At 40.3% G+C, this 20,488-nt stretch overlaps 1 protein-coding gene across 2 annotated transcripts in view; it reads right to left on the bottom strand.

Moving 5' to 3' along the window:
- Positions 1-379: 379 nt before the first annotated feature.
- EIF4E3 (eukaryotic translation initiation factor 4E family member 3) overlaps positions 380-20,488 on the bottom strand; it is a 35,316-nt gene continuing 15,207 nt past the window's right edge. The window contains exons 2-7 of one of the 2 annotated variants that reach the window (XM_075005532.1): positions 18,578-18,650; positions 16,760-16,854; positions 12,220-12,280; positions 8,322-8,388; positions 5,939-6,094; positions 380-4,024 (exon numbers count right to left, since the gene is read on the bottom strand). In XM_075005532.1, the coding sequence (XP_074861633.1) occupies positions 3,978-4,024; positions 5,939-6,094; positions 8,322-8,388; positions 12,220-12,280; positions 16,760-16,854; positions 18,578-18,650 (499 nt within the window). In that variant the 3' untranslated portion in view covers positions 380-3,977. Of the gene's footprint in view, positions 4,025-5,938; positions 6,095-8,321; positions 8,389-12,219; positions 12,281-15,121; positions 16,643-16,759; positions 16,855-18,577; positions 18,651-20,488 lie in introns of those variants that run through there. The other variant, XM_075005533.1, reaches the window with a different exon arrangement.

Here is a 20,488-nt window from a genome sequence, read left to right as displayed (position 1 = left end):
AGCTGCTCAAGAGAGATTCCAATACTGCCCAGCAAGGATGGTGTTTCTCCTGGTGGTGCACATTCACACATGCCGCCATGAAAATAAAATTTATGCCACACATAGACAGAAAAAAAATCTGCCCATGGATGGGAAAGATGAGGGAACATTAATCAAGACCCTCTGTATTACCGTCCAATCTTGAAAACAGTCAGGTTATTTTACAGCGCCGCAATGGTCATTTCATCATGTTCCATGAAGCAGATCTCCAGGTACAATAACACCTCACAGAAAAACACTTGCGGTGTTTTTGGAGTGACCACTTTTGGGACCACTGCTGTAACATGTCAAAAAATGGATGCACCAAAAGATGTACAGGAAACACTTCACATGGGTTTTAATCAGGTGGCAACTTTATTATACAGATGTCTGGGACTACCCAGCAGATAAAAACACACAGCGCAGGTCAAGCAATGTTTGTTTAAATAATTACCCAGATCTCCACCAGCCCCCACTGATTTCCATCAATGTCCCACAGCCAAGCCACAGCTTGGACCTTTACATCCACCATCCTTACACGAGGGCTAAGGTGGGCTATCGGGGCTGCGATTGGCTACCTGCTGTACCAATTATAGGTGTTCCCAAACTCCCTTCCCTTTTCTGTTCCTTTATCCAGTACCGCCTTTTAAGTCCTTTACCAGGCCACTTGTCTGTTCCCTGGATGCCCTTCCTGTGGAATACCTGTGCTAGGCGTCCGCCACAAGGAGTCGTCGGCAGTTAGCTTGGCTGCCTCCCCGCAACCCAAGTGGGTTCCCAGACATCTCACAATGAATGGTTCTTTTGGCTCAACAAGTGGCGCCAGCCACTACATAGTCTTTAACCCAGAAACCACAAAATCTGCCGTCCAAACCAAACAACTTGTGCTCCTGGAACCCAGTTCTCCATTCTGCCAACCACATCATATTCTGAGGTGCCCGAGAGGCAGCGGCATCTCCTTGTGTTTGCTGCTAGCTCCGGGTGCAAGCTCACAAAATCTGTCACATTGGAGTAGACGAGGCATCTGCTATGCCATTATCCAGCCCCAGCACGCGCTCAGAAGGAAAACAGATGTTGACAGTTAACATTGTAAAACAAGTGCCCTCGCCAACTTCATAACCCTGAGCAATCTGGGCATTGGGAGAGTGTAGCTGTGATAAACCAACCACCAAGCACTCTCCACTTGACTCCCATAATCCACCACAATGAGGAGAACAAGCAGAGGTGACAGGAGAGAAGCAACTGTTGATTAACTGTGGTGAAGATAATGTGGTAAGCAGGCCTAAGTACGTCAACTGCAGCCACATAGGTCACGTAGCTGAAGTTGTGTAACTTAGGTTGATGGTGCACAGTGGTATAGACAGGGCCTGACACTGACTGGCAACTCCACACTGTTGAGTGAAGGATTTTTTGGCTATGTGAATTTGGCAAACGTGCTCACAACAGCTTGTGCAGAACCAGGAGCTCCAGCTTTCTGGGTCCTGGTACTACTCATTTCCAGGGGGATACAAAGTAGAGACTATTCCCTTTCATAGCATAGGTAAAGGTGAGGGCCCTTAAGGATATGCATAAATCAATCCCTATTGAGCGAGATGCTTAAGGAAATGGAATTGAAGTGTGTGTGTGTTTTGTTGAATCTGGACCTCAGAAAATAAGCAAGAGGCAGGTCACCTGGCACACAAAGTGCATCTTTGCATTTCTACAAGATATTCTGCTGTGTAATGGTAGGGTGTAATCAAGAAATCTTAGAAATAATTTAAACAGTTTCCTTAGTTTGTAGTTTATTCTAAGTTAAAATATAAAATTTTAAAAATTTTTAACCAATTTTTCTGGGGTAACCAAGAAAGGATATGTTCCTAATACAACACAATGGAACAAAATCCTTACAATTCATGACACAAGTGTGCTCACGTAGGCAAACAACAGTAACTAGTAAATGTCATATTCTGAGACACTGTAACAATGTACACTGTAAAGCAGCAAGTCATTAAGAGGAGCATAAAGTCTCTTTGCTTTTATTTCCGAACATCAAACTACATGCAAAGTTTAAAATGACGTAAAAAGAAAAGGTAATCTTTCAAAAGAAAAACAAACCCCAAATCATATTTACTACTTAAAACACACAAGAGGCAGTTCTGATAAAGGTTAATCAAACATGCCCTTTTGTCACAATCTAACAAAAATATTTTGAATTTTTAAAAATAAATATTTTGATGTATGCTTAGGATTATATATATAGTTTCTTGGAAACTAATTTTCATCCAAACATATCTAGGTTTAAGAAAGCAGTTCTAGTAACTCAATTCCAGAAGACAATTATTGAAGCAGGTCATTTGATTTTAGAAAAATTGTGTTTAATTAATAATCCTCACTAACTGCACAATTATAATTCATAAATACAGATGACATGGTAGAAATAAAAGCAAATTTTATTTATTTATGTATTTAATTTCAACAGTTGCCTCTTAATATACCAAATATGTGGAAATCAGTGCAAGATGAACACTGTCCAAACAAACACATCAACCCAGTAATACTCAGAGGAGTACACATTCATTTCCACTTTGTAGCTTCCTTTAATACAAAGAACTAAGTTAATAAATCTTTGGTACTATAATAAAACATACTGAAACCACTGATAATTAATATAGACAAAAACACACTTGGAGGTTAACACTGTAAATATTCACATTCATGCTGTAAAATGTTAATTAACCTCATTTTTCTAAATTCAAAACCACCTTGCTTAAGACGCTGCCATAGCTGAAACTGAATACAGTGGGGGCTATCTGCTTGCACTGAAGCCAAGAGGAGTTATGGTACTGGCCTTTCTGGGTGCAGGTACAGGCTTAAAATGATCCAAACAAGGTAAGAGAAGGATCCATTTAGGAGAATGCATTACACTTAGGGCAATTTCCCCACCTTTGATATTGGCAGGAATGGGACACATCCTACTTAATTTACTTTGTCAGTTGGTCCTACTAGTGACAGATAACCTTTTTTATTTTTTTAATTCTCTTTTCTCTCCCACTCCCAGCTAGATAAACCCTGGATTCTATTAGTCTATTGCAATCACCTGAGGAAGTGGGTCTTACCCCATGAAAGTTGATGACCTAATAAATTTCTTAGTCTCTATGGCGCTACAGGACTGATTGTAATTTGTGAAGCTATAGACTAAACACAGCTCCCTCTCAGAGCCTTTTTTTTTAATTGAGTGCACCAAAAAACTTCCTAAGAAAGCATACAAAAAAAAACCTACTACTTATTGAAAGATCTAGGCTCAATGTGCTGTTTTGAGAGCTCATAAATTAAATGCTGGTTTACAACAACTCACAGAATTTCCAATACAAATGTGTTCTTTGTTTGGAGGGTCTCATTCAGTGATTATTATTTATTTTTACAGTATGTGTGCTACTCTCAGTGCAAGACCAGATGATGTTACATTAGAATAATGCAGTGCAATTTCTCTCTTGGGACAAAGACAGTGAGTAAATCTTAACATGATAGGAATGTTTCAAAACAAATACTGAAAACACGTTTCACCAAGCAAGTTTTTCTCTATGTACAGCAAGCCTAGAAAAGCAGCATATCATGTTTGTGCATATTAGCATTTTACTAAATACAGTACAGCTACCTCAAATAAATGAAAGTCCTCTAAGTTTAACAAAACAAATACAAATACAGTCTGACTGGAAAAAAAAAAAAACAGGTGGCCGATTACTTTCCCAATAAGGAAACTAAAATGGAGAATGTAGAAATCCAGAGAAGTTAGGAGCACCATGTTTAGTAATCAAGGCAACCACTTTCTTCATTTTGAGTGATAATGGCCCAATAGAAAGCATTAGAAACAAACTGAAAATGACCAGCAGATGTGGTGCTTCCACAAGGCTTCTGCCCATCCATCTCCCCGCTCTGACCACTACCAAAACAGATGACAAATATGGGTTTTGTACAGGACACAGTTAATGTTTTCCACGGCCACCTTCAAAAGCGTGATGCTCTCTGTGGGCTAAGGGAGGAGAAAGAAGGAAAAAGACAACTTTTAAATTGACTATATGAACAAGTACTAAGAAAAAATGCTAGGGGATGGCGATTTGGGGAGTATTTGAGGTATATTTTGATGAACAAAACACATTCCTCCTGTTACTTTTATCGTCAGCAAGAATCATTCTGTTTTAATGAAGGCACTCAATAGAATAAGACAATTTACCCCTACTTGCAAAATTAACTTCACTCTAAATGGAGTGGGGGAGCAATAAAAAGCAGCACCATGCTAGGGTTAATCCTTGGCAGGCCACTGCTGCCACATTTACCTGTGCCTCTGCAGGTATCAGGTGATCATGTATCTCATTGGCTGCAGATGCTGTTCATGGCCAATGGGAGTGGTGTCAGGTGTCGCAGACTGTGACACTGCTTTCCGCCACTCCCATTGGCTGCAAACAGTGATTGGCGGCTAACAAGAGCTGTGATAGGCCGACACCTGTGGAGGCACATGTAAATAGAGAGATGGGGGCCTTCCAGGAACTAATCCTTGTGGACTGGATCCAGTCCATGGACTGATATTTGCCCACCTCTGCTGTAAATAAAGATTTTTGTTACAAATGCCTGAACACTCCAGGTGTAATATAAGGTCTAGTATGACTGTACTTACAGGTCTGACTCTGCAACTCTTACTCACATGGATACAAGTTGCTACATCTAGTCCTAAGTAAACTTAATGTTTTGTGCTGCAGTTTGATCCAAAAAACTCCCACTGACTTTTAAAGGTGTTGCTTTAGACCCCTGGAGGGAGTCCTCCGTTCTGTTCTCCTTCCCAGTAGAGCACCACGATAGCATTAATAGGAGTACTGTGAGCGAGACACAAGTACTCAGCGCTGATTAGGCCTCAATTGGAGTATTGTGACCAATTCTGGGCATCACATTTCAAGAAGTGAAGAAATTGGAGAAGGTCCAGAGAAGAGCAACAAGAATGATAAAAGGTCAGAAAACATGAGCTATGAGGGAAGACTGAAAGACACAGGCTTGTTTCATTCATAAAAGAGAAGACTGAGAGGGGACATGATAGTGGTTTTCAAGTACTTCAAGGAGTAGGGAGAAAAATTGTTCTCCTTGGCCTCTGAGGATAGGACAAGAAGCAATGGGCTTAAACTGCAGCAAGGGAGGTTAATGTTGGACATTCGGAAAGCTTCCTAATGGTCAGGGTGGTTAAACTCTGGAATAAATTGCCTAGGGAGGTTGTGGAATCTCCATCACTGGAGATATTTAAGAGCAGGTCACATAGATGTCTATCAGGGATGGTCCAGACGCTGCTTGGTCCTGCCTGAGGGCAAGACCTGGACCTGATGACCTCTCGAGGTCCCTTCCAGGTCTAGTATTCTATAATTAGCGAGTTAGTGAAATAGCACCCTTGATGTACACTCTGAATTAAAGGAACATGAAATCCTGGCTCCTCTCACTTCAACAAAGGCAAGAATTTCACCACGTCCCTGTCTGGAAGAACTTACAGTCTAAATTAAGATTAGAAAATCAGAAGAAGCCAATAATTAGGGTGAGTGGTCAGGAAGGAAAGGAAAAGAAAAGCCAATTACCATTTTTACTATTGGGTTTATATAGAGCTTGGCACAATGGAAACTCCCAAATCCTCACTGTATTGCTACCATACAATAACTACATTAATGTACCATAGCTCTCAACCTTGAGGATTATGCAGGGTTTTTTTATTATTTCATTTGAAGGCAAAAAATCTTAACTATGAAAGATACCTGCACTATTTTGCAGAGAGGAAACTAAAAAAGCTACAATAATTAGAAAGTGAAAATTCTCACGCTATAAAAGTACATTTCTGCAGTCACTTAACAAGGTTATCCTCTAGTATACAGCTCTTCCATGATCACTTTCAGAAAAAGACTGGCATGGTACTTACGCTTATAAAACACTGCTTTAAAGGAGGTGTGTGGCAGAAGTTCATAGATCTTTTCTAAAACTGTTGCTTCACTTGCTGAAGATGCATTCACATTCCAAACCTGAACAACATCTTCCCGGTCACGAACACTGACACTAACTCCTATTACTTCGTCATCTGAATAAAGGAAGAAGCATTGAAAAAATAATCAGTTTCTGAAAAGGGAGAAGAGTCTATACTAGCTGGTTACGCTTCTGTGGAACGTGCTGTACAAAACTCAAATGTGAAACGAAAGACAGCAGCCTAGAATGAAGGGAATACCAAGGTAAAACCTGTGTTTGTTTACTTGCAGCAGTTACTGTAAATCGTACCTTAAACTGAAATGGCAATTTGTAAACTATCTATACCTCTGGGTTTAATTCTGTATTTCAGTAATATAAGGAACTTATGCTGAGGGACTAAGAGATCTGTCACCACTGTGTGTGAAGCTTTATTTTTAAATGTGTGATGGAGACTGAGACAGTAATGTCTCCAGAATGCAAGCTTTATTACTGGGCTGCTACTGTATTCTCAGCAGCAGCAAGAGAATGAAATTAATAAGACTATAATCAATTTCACACTGCGGCTACCAGTATTCAAAATTCTCTTGTCTATTGCTGAATCACTGAGTTTGGACCAGATTCTGTACAGATAATTAAGCGTATAGGGCATACATGATTTTTCACTTCTCGATGTCAGCTCAATTATGCATAAGGAGGACAGAACAGGCATAGATTTTTAAAATTTCTTACTGTGGAAGGATGTGGGGCACTTTTACGCTGCTTCTCATAATGCTGAAAATCATGCAACCTAGTCAGAGAAGCATATTATTTGTGATACTAACTCAACAAACCCTTGCTGGAAACAAGACGGCAAAAAGAGAGGCAAATACTACTTTTCTGTTCTACTGTACTTATTAGGATGGAGAGAAATTCCCTGTTTGAAAAGTCTTTGCTGAACTGCATTACAGAGTGAAGAAGACATATTCTTTTCCACTAAATGATGAATCAAAATAAAATATTCAGGGCAATAAACATCTGTTTAACCAGAGGCTTTTGTTTAGAACATATAAATTTAGTTATAAACATATATTTTTATCATTCCCTGACCAAACAGAAAAGTTAGCTTAGTAACAATTTGGAGCATTTATTTCCCAGCCTAGTGACAAGTTACCCAAGCATTTTCCTTTCCTCAGAAGCTACAGACTATTCCCTTAACTCAGCCTTGTATTCTGAAACCAATACAAACCTCTCCCAGTGTTTGATGACCAGGAATATGTAACGTGATTCTATGTTTTAGGCAAGGTTACGCTCACCAAACTTCTGCAGTCCATTCCCAAATAAAGCATGCAATCTCAAGGGTATTTTAGGGACTAATTTAATTTGAAAAGAAATGAAATTATATTACTGCATCTGAACAATATGACCTGCTTAGTGTCTGAATTTAGTAGTTCCACTCAACAGGCAACACATTTCAAGTAAAATTAACACTAACAACTGATTTGATTCAAGTGATAACATCAAGTGAAAAGAAGGGTGGCCACTGTCAAGGTCCTAACCTAGCACTCAGGAGAGTCCAGTTCATTCCTAGCGCTGCCACAGAAATCCTTTGTGACCCTGGGCACATCATTTAACCTCTATGGGCCATCATTCCCTAACTGTTCAATTGAAAAACAGTACTTCCTAACCCCACAAAGATGTTGCAAGAATAATTACATTAAAGTCTGAGGAAGATACTGGCTCTATAGTAATAGGAGACATATAATGCTTAAGACAGAGTCTCGATAGTAATGATACAAAACAGCCCATAAAAAGTAAAGGGACGCCTGCCGAGTCTTCCAGAATCCTGAAGCCATGGAATTACTATTTAGCTATCAGAATGCAGGCTGATACACAGATGTTTAAAACTTAGAACACGTGCCAGTCTGCAAGGATTTCAAGCTGGGCCACTAGAGGCTGGTGAGAACAATAATCTAGAGCTGATGGTCTCTTCTGGGAGGGACAAACCCCAAACCTTCAATCCCACACCTTGCATAACCCCACATCTGATGCCCAGAGCCCTGGCTCCCTATCTATTGGGTCCTGGTATTTTTATATAATTGGGGTGGGAATGGAGGGTAGCCCTCAGAAAGAAAAACATCAAGAACTCTGGTTTAGAGTTCACTTGGACCCACACAACCAGCCTGGACACCTTGTCTGTCCTTTTTTGACCTGTGTTCTTGAGAGAGAGAACTTCTGTATTGTGACACAAGTTTTAAGTGTTGGACGTTTTAATACTTTGAACAAAACCCTGGTGCTTGGGACAGGGACTGAAAATAAATCCAAATAAATAAAAAGAAAGCACTGTAAGAAAATGATCTCTTTACCTGCAGCAGAACAATCTGTAAACTGTTCCCCGATAGTTGCCAGCAATAACTCTTTCCAAACTGCAGACTAAGAAGAAAAAAATCAGTTACAATTCTGGGCATGTTAGGTTTGCTTGCTTGGTGTTGAGTGCAGTTTCTGAGACTTTGGGCTAGTCTACCAGTAGGCAGGTAAGTTGATTGTAGATATGCAATTGTAGCTCCTTTCTTGCATAGCTAGAATCAACTTATCTGCAATTGACATATCAGGCTGTCCTCACATTGGGAGATTGACAGGAGATACTCCTTTCGACCTCACTTACTCCTCACGTTACTAAGTAGTACAGGAGTTGACTGCTGACCCCAGATAGTTTGATTTCGCTTGTCTCTACCAGGAGTGGGAAACTGAACCCCAGTAAATTGCATCTTATGTTATACCATTCATTCCTTCCACAGAATTGGGGCAAGAATTTATAATACTTACAATAAGTAAAATAACTTGACATTCTTCTAACAAACCTTTCAGTATAAATTTACCTTCTCTAAATTTATGTTTGGGGCTTGACTTAAGTAGATTAATTAACGTAAAGTACAAAAGTAGATTTTCTCGACTATTTCTTCTGTTATACAACATAAAAAGACCGTTAAACTGCTTTTGTGACCAGTTGTTTCTTTAAAAAGAGTACTGTTCCTTTTAAGAACCAACCTATACCAGAAAATTCATGAATTTGTATTTAAATATCATGTATTGGCTTTCCTTTGACTATGAAAAAGCTTTTTCAACAAATTTAAATACTAACTAGAGAATTAGACTAATGATAACATTATTTCTGTTTTGACATTTGTTACTATCTAAGCCAAAAGAATATTAAAATCTTGGAACCCTATTGCTGATAAATCATATGTAACTCTGGCCTGCTCCAAGGTGTGTACTTACAGGGATATAATCATATTCCTGGTGCATATGGCAACATCTATTTTTGTCTATACAGCTATAATGAGTTTGGTATATGCTGCTTTTGGAAAAAGTGGCCATGTCTACAAGTACAAAAAAAAAACCAAACTTCGAAATGGCCATGTGAATGGACAAATTGAAGAATACTAATGAGGTGCTGAAATGAATATTCAGAGCCTCATTAGCATGCTGCCGGCCGCAGCACTTCGAAAGTGCTGCATTTTGCTCCTGCGCATCTTGTCTACACCGGGGTCCTTTTCAAACGGACCCTGCCACCACTGAAAGCCCCTTCTTCCTATCAGCTGATTCCGAGCAGCTCATTAGTATTCTTTGATTTGGCCATCAGCACGGCCATTTTAAAGTTTTTCATTAAGTGTAGAGGTAGCCAGTGTGGCATCACTACTTTTTCAATTTAGTTGTGCTTTTTAGTACTACTAAAAATTATTACAAATTAAAACAAAATAAGGTTAAATCCAAAAAACACAAATACAGTGTACAAAGCAAACTTTCACTTTGTTTCTGAACATTCTCATCCACTTTTTAAGGATGCAAAGAGTTAGCATAATACATTTCATTGGTTCATTATCAGCTAACACAAGGTACTGTGTCAATCTATAGTAAGGAAAGATTAATTGGAGACCATGCAAAGAGATGCAGTCTGAAGATGTCAATATGACAATCTTTGACATGATGTAGTTTTTCTGCCAACAGAATGATGAGACTGATCCTGCAAACTCCCTCTAGCAGAACAGGGCATAAGCCAGCAGGCATAAACTCACTACTGTGAGTTGTCTCATGGTCTTGTGCATAGGCAGTATTTCATCCAGTAAAAAAATGTTTGCAGGATCAGGCTTATGAGACTAAAAAGCATATTGATTTGTGTGTTGAAAAACCAATGGCTTATTTCACTGCATACATAGGCCAACACATTTTTTAAATGCCAATGATTTGTCAGTCTCAGTTTGTCAGGTCATTTTAAAGAAAGACACCACCCACATCATTACTAAATGATTTTCCATATTCTGGAAGGTCTGTGAAATGCAGGCCACCCAGCTACAGATATCCCACCATGCAGGAGGTCGCAACAAGTGCTTAGTGATTGGTGATGTTTGGTGTTCAACCTGCGACACCTTAAAAAGGCTTCATTTTCAGAAATTGCTGACCACCCTCCCTCTGAAAAGCAGGCATCTTTGAGGGGTCTCAAACTGAACACCAGAAAACAGAGGCTCCCAAACATCACCAATCAATTTTGACAATCTTCAGCTTACATTAGTGGTTCTAAAACTTGTTGGCTACGGCTATAGTAGAGTCCCCTTTTGGAGGAGGAATGCAAATGAGAGAGATCCAAAATGCAAATGAAGCTCTGATTTACAAATCTCATGCTTCATTTACATAATCTCATGCGAGCGTGTTTCCGGAAGAGACATTTCTGAAAACAAAAACAGCCATGTGGACGGGGTTCCTTCAGAAAAAAACACCTTTTTGAAAGAATCCTTCCTCCTGAACCAAAAAAAACAGAACAAGGGGGTCAGATATGGAATGAAGGTGAGGTTAAGAGGTGGGGAACCTCTGGCTCATGGCTAGATCCAACCCCCTCCTTAATTTCATCAGGGCAGTGGGTAGGAAGCTCTGGGCTTCGGTTCTCCCCCTCCCCCAGGCTAGAGGTGCCTGCCAATCAGGGAAGTTCTGCAGATACTCCCACACAGCTGTCATGGGCCAGGAACTGCTCCCCTTCTCACACACTGACTCCCTGCCCAAGCCCTGAGCCCTCTCCTGCATCCTAACTCCCTCCCAGAGCCTGCACCCCACCCCCCTGCCCAGAGCTCCCTCCTTCACTCCAACCTCCTCATCCCTGTTCCACCAGAGCCCAAACTCTCTCCCACAACCCAACCCTCTGCCTCTTCCTTCACCCAAGCTTCCTCCAAGAACCTGCACTCCAACGCCTTGACTAGCCTTGAGCCCACTCCAGCACCCCACACTCCTGTCCAAACCCCCTGCCTGAGCCCACTCCTGCACTCCAAACCCCTCGGTCCCAGCCCAGTGTCCCCTCCTACATCACAAACCCCTTATCCCCAGCCTTACCCCAACTCTCTGCTCCAGCCTGGAGCCCATTCCTTTTTGATTCCATGCTAGAGCCTAGGCCCCAGAGGAAACCCTGAGACTCTGTAAACCCCACCTCCTAGTGGGGCTCTGTGTGGCCTGTGACTGATTTTTTCTGAGGGTCAGTGGCCCCTGATAGGAAACAAATTCCCCACCCTTGATTAAGGCCCCACTTCTAAAACACTTATAGAGATAGATGAGTATTGTTATGTACAAGTAATTCTTATGAGTTCACTTTAATGGGGCTACTCACATGTGTGAGTCTTGCAGACCTGGGCAATCAGTGTAGCTCTGAATTAAGCACAGGTTCTTGGAGAACATCACTGCTGCTCCAGCTACAATTAACTATCAACAATCAGTGACAATTGTTAAATCTTATCTTGCGTATTTGTAAGTGAATAAATCCAGTCTTGAGATGGAAGGTAAAAATTTCCAAATACTAAGTCTCTCAAATAGGAATGCTGGATGAAATATTTAATTTTAGCTTTTATGGTCAGGGATGGTCTACATGGTGCTTGGTTGCCAGGACTGCAGGGGACTGGACTTGATGACCACTGGAGGTTCCTTCCAGTTCTAGTATTCTATGATTATCTGTTGTTTAATTAATAAAAAAACTGTCAAATAATGTTATGAAAAAAAAAACCCAAGTACTGATTCATCTACTACACTAACACATTTTCTTACTGTCCTAAAATAAAAGATATTGGACTTTAAAATGGTATACTGACCTCACTCAACTGAGTTCAAAAACCAAATTAACAACTTCACAAAAGGAATTTTTAAACAGAAAAATGTCATCATTTCATATGGGAAGATTAAGCTGAAACCCTTTGTAGTAATTTCCAGACAGAAATTGAAATTACATACTGTACTTTCTTTAGGGACCTTCATTTTCCACACACCTCCTTTGGCATTGCTTTCTTCTTCCCTAGTTGTGGGAAACATACCAGAGAAAATAAAACAGTCAAATCCACATGTACATACAGCTTACATATCGTGTACTTTTCATAGTATGATATAAATTTAAACTTATTCATGGGGTTAATTTTCCAGAAAAATCCCATTTGAATTGTGAGCACTAATTCCAGGTAACAAGGCTGACACAAGAGAGAAATCATTCCCCACTCATGTGAAGCACACCTGCCGACATCCTATCCCTTTCCTGTATTATGTGTAAAGTCAACAAGGAGTCCAGTGGCACCTTAAAAATTAACACGTTTCTTTGGGCATAAGTTTTTGTGAGACAAAACCCACCTCCTCTGATCCCTGAAGTGAAAAAAAAGCCAGGGATTGCCTTTTTTCTGATTACAAGGCAGCTTTGAAATGGCAGCAAATTCTTAGAGAGCACATGATCCCAAAACACATCATGGGTTATTGCAGTAATCGCATGCTTAGTAGCTCATTTCTTCTCAGGTTCTTGCTATGAAACACAGGTGCCTGTATATATTTCAGTTAAGTTCTGTGATCACTGGACATTAATCATCCTTTCAAAAAAAAAGAAAAAAATCAAGTGATCTGTAGTTAGGGCTGACAACACTCTTAAACCACGCTTCAGAATACAGGATACAGCCTCTTCCAATTCATTCTGTTGCAGCTAATTTATAAACTTGTCTTAGGCTGCAGTTACACTACAGCACTCTGTCAACAGATATCACTATTGGAAGAGATTTCCCAACAAAGCTTCTGTGGACAGGGTATGGCCACACACAAAAGCCAATCTGCAAAACACTCCGCTCTGTCAACAGAACAGCCGGACTGCTCAGCTGGTCTCTTGACAAAACAGGCACCTGGAAGCACAGAAGACAGGGCTGCCCATTGTTGCGGATGCTCTGTCTGTCGAGAGAAGGACCCCCTCCAGAGTAGCTACTCAGCTTTTCTGTCGACAGAATCTGTCAACAGTAGCATTGTGCTTCAAATCTTTGAGGCAGAACCCTGCTGGCGAAAGTGCTGAGTTCTGTCCAGATACCGTCAACAAAATGAATTTTGTATGTGCATGCTTCACAAGTTTTGTCAACAAAACCGGGTTTTGCTGGCAAAACTTGCTAGCCTTAGTGTTCTCTTTTCAGTCACAGCACCACAAAAAGAAAAAAAAGTTTAAGAACCAGTATTTAAAAAATGTACATTAATATGTTTAATGTGCAACGTCTGAACTGCGGAAAACTATTTGATGCCTCTAAAAATTCCCCAGCTTCAATGGGCTCTCATTAATGTTGGCTGGAAGTGTTGAGAGAAGGCTGTAAAAGGACAAAAATCAAGGAAAGAACATTTTTAAACACCAATAAAAATATATTTGTATTTTTAAATACTTGGATATAATTAGCCAAAAATACATTTTAAACACTAACTAATTTGAGAAGCTCAAGATCTTTGCTTCCTGTGCCATAATTGAGGAATACGCACCAAGACAACAGTGATTTAGTGATGAGATCAACATTGCACATTCCTTTCCTTAAATATAGTACACTAAATTTCTTTGACAGGGGAGTTTTAAAATAGACCGGCATCAACTTCAGAGAAGGTCTTTGAAGTACACCCCCATCAAAATCACCGACCAAACCAAAGCTAAAAATAGAGAAGGACAAACACAGAAAGTTCTCCAACATACCCTTTGACATTGTCAGTGAAGGCACCAAGACTGGTGTCGACACTGGGAGGTGTGCCCCATATGTGACTTAAAACCAATTTAACCTATGGTATTCAGCAGTAATATTTTTTAAAAGGCGTGCATGTACTTACACACTAGTCATCTCCAGCAGTTATGTTATGAAACATTTTATGGTCTAAGACAGTGTTCCCCAAAGGGGGTTCCGCAAAATGAAAACCAGGGTTCTGTGACAAAATTCCATTTACAATAACAACATTTTACGATTTTGATATAACAACATTTAAGCACTTACGTATTGTATTAAAAACTATTTTTATTTGTGTTTGCCATGATAAGTGTCCATGTGTAATTCCAGCTTAGCCAGAGAGTGGAGATGATGATGTCACTACACAGCGCTGAACGTGGTCTCTAATGCACTCATGTGTTATATACCACTGTAAATCCCCGTACTCACTCTATTAAAGCTATTAAATTAAATGCGATTTTTGCTTTTAAATAGGTGTAATTAAACTAAATGTTGATCTCATGCTTTTTTAAACATTTGTTTATCATTATCCTTACCTACCTGTGGTCTACTTTTTCAGCTCCATATGTAAGACTGTTATTGGGGTTCCACAATTTTTTTTCTAGTTTAAAAGGGTTCTGCAGCCAAATAAAATTGGGAAACACTGGTCTAAGATTTTAAAATGAGTGCCTCTGTCTGTCTGTAAGTCCATTTATTCAAGAACCTGAACCATAACAGCTAGGACCACCAAATGTGTTATAGCTTCCCCTTACCCAAACTTAAAGGAAGATCATGGTTTGTGTGTGCCAGGACAATGGGAAGAGCTGGGAATGGGACTATTTTCCACAACATGGAAAAAGAGGGGGCAGAGAGAAGAAGGATGCAAAGGGGAGACACACAGAGAGGAGGGATGCAATACCGAGAATGGCCACTGAGGGCAGCCACACCACCAACACCATGGCCTCAGGGCTGGGCCTCCACCATCTTGCCTGCCACCAGAATGGGTAAGTAGCCCCCCTCCCCCAAGTCCTCCCCCTTCCCCGCCAGTACCTGGAAGCTGGGATGGGGGCAGGGAAAGAGCATACCCCTGCCAGCCATGGAGTCGGGGAGACACATGGGAACTGGGAAGGCCAAATGGATGGGAACAGAAAACCCCATTGGACCGAAAGCTCCATTGGATGGGAACCTTGCCCTCAGTCCCTTCTAACCCCCAATCCTTTCTTTCTCCCATACCCTCAGGGTCTTGTCCCTCCTCACATCCCCAAGGCCCTGCCCTGACTCCTACACCCCTTATATGTGAGACCCTGGCCTTGATGGATTCAGGCAACACTGGGTAAGTCTTCTAGTGTTAATCTATGAAGAATTACAATTTGATCACAAGCCATGCTAATAAGAAAACACGAAAACACATACCAGGCCTACTCAGAAGGTTCCTAACCCAGCTAAGTAAGATATGTGTGAAAAGAAATCAGAAAAGAATTTAAATTTATTTTTTTTTAAAAAAAAAGGTGTCTTACAATTCTGAATTTCCAGTCTATGAACAATTCCAGGCTATTAAATTGGAATGATCTGCAATGTACTGTTACAAAACTTGATAGCCTTCTCTGATTTAAGCCCATATGACTGTGTGTCTGTCTCCAGATGTGTGTGTTTGTGTATGTATGGAGCATAAATGGCATAGTGAACATCACCAATGAATATAACTCACTTGCACTAATATGCCACTATTTTATCTAGGCAGAAAAGTCAGCAATTAAAAATAATTCAAAACCAATTATAAAACAAATGTTTACTATGCAGTAAAACTTTTTCTTAGTACACTTGACTTTAATAAGGAAGCGTGTTTATTTCAGGATTTCTTTTCATTTACATGTATGATCTAATATGGACAATTAATTTGCAGCCCATATTTCCCAATGCTAAGGTCTAATAAAAGCTCCATTTAAAATAATTAGCTTTTAAGCAGAATGAGGTCTTTAGTGATATACGAAAACCACTTCTGCATCCCAAGTCAAGCTGATTAATGGCGTCCAGTACAGACATGCTCCCTCTTTCCTCCCATTATTTCAGTAGTAGTAGGCATCCTTCAGTCTGCATGGACTATGGATTGCGCCCTTTAAAGTTTCAGTTGAGGACTTCATTTACAGCGTCTATTGTGACTATGAAGACCCACACGAGAGTGACAGTCCTTGCTGCATCTCTTGCAGATGTACTGGGTGTCTGGCAAGTCCTTAGTGTGCTTTTTGTGCGCTCGCTTCTCCTGTGCTAGCTGTCTGATCTTCATCTCGCCCTTCTGAAGGCCCTTGTGTAACCCCTGCCTCCATCTGCTGCAGTCATCTGCTAGTTCTTCCCAGTTGTCCAGCTCGATGTCTACCTCTCTGAGGTCTCTCTTGCAGACATCTTTGTAGCGCAACTGGGGTCGTCCGGGAGGTCTTTTGCCAGAGGCTAGCTCACCATACAGGATGTCTTTTGGAATCCTTCCATCATTCATCCTGTGGACGTGGCCAAGCCAGCGGAGTCGACGCTGCCTGAGGAGGGTGTGCATGGTTGGGATTCCAGCTTGCTCGAGGATGGCGGTGTTGGTCACTCTGTCCTTCCATGATATTCCAAAGATGCGCCTGAGGCAGCGCAAGTGGAAGACGTTCAGCCTCTTTTCCTGGCGGGCATAAGTCCAAGTCTCGCTGCCATAAAGGAGAGAGCTGAGGATGCAGGCTCTGTAATGTGTTCCCATTATTTACTATTTCTACAATGACATAAGTGTCCTTATCCCCAGGAGTTTACACAGAGATGATACTTACCAAAGGGGCCGTCTTTCTCCCCGCATTAAATGGTAACTACATCTCAGAGGCAAATTTGTCACAGGAGGAATATTATTATAGACACTCCAGAAGATCTTTAAAGACAAAAAAAAAAAAATGGTTCAAGTATCATTCATGTATGACAGCAAACTGAATACAGAATTACTTGTTTTGCTTATGCCCCATAAAATTATCAAGATTCTTGCTGATAAAAAAGCTATCATCATGGGTAGCAAGTTATATGGGCCCTGGTGCTGGGGTGCCAAGAATATGCTCAAGCCAGGGGCTCTGTTCCAGCAAAGTTCAGGTCTGTTTTTCCCCCCCAGATGCCTACTGCCCCCCTGTGAGATTAGAGGGCCAGGTGGCCCCTGCTGTCACCACTGGCACAGCTTCCTACCCACTTTGCTCTGCTTGGCTGCTGGCACATTCTTGCAACTCCTGGGCACACGTGTGTATGCCTCTGGGCGCTGCCCCTGCCCTGAGCATCCCTGAAGCCAATGGGAGCAGTGGGGCTGGTACCTGCAGGCAGCAGTGGCAGAGACAACTACTGCTTCCCTGCCCCTCCCCACTGCCTAGGAGCCATTAAAAAAGCTTGTTTGCCCTAAGTGGTATCCATCTATTCATGCAAGGTACTCCATTTGAATAGGCAATCAACAAAGTTCAGCACCTTTCATTGTTAGTCTTGTGCCAGGTGCAAGAACTTCTCCTGCCACCTTTAGCAGGCTTCAACTCTACATGGAGGCTGAGGACAGCGGAAAAGATGAATGACAGCTGTATTCAAAAGGGAGCTTACAGTCTGGCATGGGGTCTCCAGTATTAATCAGAAGCCATAAGCTGTACAAAGATTTCCCAAATTGCCATAACAGTTTTAGCCTCGTATCAGAATATCCCAACTTTCCGTGAATTAAAGCCAGCCTTATAACATTATGTAAGAAAATACCCATCAACAGCTCTTTCATGCCTGCTCTAAAACTAAGACAGACCCACTCTCCTAATAAGGTTATTTCCATTCAGAAGACAGAGTGCAAATGTTACCTGCTGTCTTTCTGCAGGTACAAAATTATATGACAAGTAAAAGGGAAAACATGGAATGATATAGTGCAAACATTCCAGAAACAGACAAAACCTTAACACAACAATCAGTTCACAAGAAAAAAAAAAGTCACACACAAGGTACTCAAAGAGAGACTTCTGTGTACTGTATCTTCCATTGCTCAGATAATTTATTACATTGGAGAACAGCTAGAGAAAAGGTAGACAAATACTTGGAGTAAATCAAGTTTTGTGATTCAATTTAGAGGCACAGCAAGAGGCTCTGAAATTGTCCAAGGAAGAGTATTTGGCAAATACAAGTGTATTTCCCGGCAATTCACCCCTTAGAAACCATCCAAGATCCAAACATCAATATCATCATCATCAACAACCCTGGGCTCAGCACCCATTGGTGTCTGATGACTTCCTCATTATTTCCTTCCATCTTTCCCTGTCCAGTGCACAGTGGCTTAGTTTCTGTAGACTAGCTCCTCACCAGTCTACCATATCAGCTACCCATCCTCTGTGGGGTCTGCCTCTCCTATTTGAACCGTCCATTATGCTGAATACCTGGGTCTTGACTTTTCGTTTGTTGTTCGAACCAAACATGCCATGAGTGAAATTCTAGGGAAGCCTATGGAATAGCATATAAAATCAAGTGATAAATACTTCTGTTTTGTACCTCAGGGAGGTGAAAGCATGAGAAATACTCATCTGACACGACTGTCAATACAATCTCACAACTTCTTGCCAGTAGCAATTTCTATAGCTCTTTTTAAATCTTACCTGTACTGTTTGTACTGTATAGATCTTCTTAAGATTTGATGCACATTCAGCTGCTGTGGTACCTGGAAGTGACCTAAAAAAAGTATGTCAATAAAATATTTTATCCAAAAAACAATTATTTCATTGTCTTTGCAAATGGCTGAAATGTTTACAAACATCTCAAAGTTACACAATCAACTCCAAAAAAATTAATATAAAAGTTTTAAAAGTAAAGGATGAGTGTTACTATATTTATTTTAATTTGAGAATTGCCAGCATATCATAAAAAAATTTGTGTTCTTATTAAAATTCACATTAAATATTTAAAACAGAAGTATGTCTGCTTATTCAAAAAAGTTCCCACCCATTTCAACTATGCAAGTATATGGGTCTGTAATAAGGGAATTGCTCACATTTACTAGATTATTGTTGTGGACTTTGAAAAAGGGAAATAATAGATTAGTGGGTTTTCTATTAGCAATCAAAAGGAGTCCTCAGAAATAAGAAAAAAAACCTGGAACAAATGTTCAACCATATATAATGGTAATTTCCCTTTAAATCAAATTTCAGCGTTACTGTTTTTAAATTTCAACTTGATTTACATCGGATTAACCTTTGATTACTTTAAAATATTTTAATGTCGTACTTTAAGTTTGTCTTATTAAAGAGTCCTAGCGGCATTAACAATGCTGTTCAAAAAAATAGTTATAATTTTTTAATGAAATTACCTTTAATTTACATAAACACCCCACTAGATGGCAACGTACTACAAACTCTCATAACTTACATAGTAACAGAGAGGAAGCTGTGCTAGTCTACATACTATCAAAACAAAAAGCAGTCAAGTAGCACTTTAAAGACTAGCAAAAGAGTTTATTAGGTGAGCTTTCGTGGGACAGACCCACTTCTTCAGACCATAGCCAGACCAGAACGGACTCAATATTTAAGGCACAGAGAACCAAAAACTCTAAGCAAGGAGGACAAATCAGAAAAACATAATCAAGGTGAGCAAATCAGAGAGTGCATACTTGGCTTAATCTAATTCTTGACCTCCCCCCCTACCCCTGCACTCTCTGATTTGCTCACCTTGATTATGTTTTTCTGATTTGTCCTCCTTGCTTAGTGTTTTTGGTTCTCTGTGCCTTAAATATTGAGTCCGTTCTGGTCTGGCTATGGTCTGAAGAAGTGGGTCTGTCCCACGAAAGCTCACCTAATAAACTTTTTTGCTAGTCTTTAAAGTGCTACTTGACTGCTTTTTGTTTTCATAACTTACACAGTACCTGAAAGATTAAAAAAATAAAAAAACACTCCAGATGATTAAAAATGGCTCATTTTACCAACAGTGAGCTGTAATTTCTCTTAGGGGAAGCAGAAGCACTTTTAAATCAGATATCATTTTAAAAAAGGGCATTACACAGACATCAAAGAGATAGACCTAGGGCCACCTCTTTGGCTGTAATGTCTGCAATTGCAGTTTCAGACCATTTAAAAACGGTCTTGAAGCTTTATGCTTAACTATTTGAAAATTTGCTGACATTCCACCAAAACTTTGATACTTTAATTCACCTTCCATTGCCTACAGCCCAACGAAGGAAGATAAAACACACACAGAGAAAAATGGAAAAGAAACAGATGATATAGAAAGTGTTCCTGCAAAAACAGGCAGAGTTTACATTAACAAGAAGCATATAGTACATATGTACTGATACAAGTATAAATCTTAAGACTATGTCTACACAGCAGTGCTATTTTGGAAGAAATTTTCTGGAATAGCTTATATTTGAAATAGCAAGTCTACACACAAAATGCATATTGAAATAGAGCTCAGCTATTTGAAATAGAGCGTCCACACTGACTGGCCAGCAGGACACCCTGCATGCAGCTGGAGGCCCCCTATTTTGAAATAGCCCTATTCCCTGTCCATGCAGCCCC

Source organism: Carettochelys insculpta, chromosome 11, assembly GCF_033958435.1.
Source record: "Carettochelys insculpta isolate YL-2023 chromosome 11, ASM3395843v1, whole genome shotgun sequence".
NCBI classification, from domain to species: Eukaryota; Metazoa; Chordata; order Testudines; family Carettochelyidae; genus Carettochelys; species Carettochelys insculpta.
Note: the sequence above shows the minus strand (reverse complement) of the source record. Positions and strands in the feature narration are given on the sequence as shown.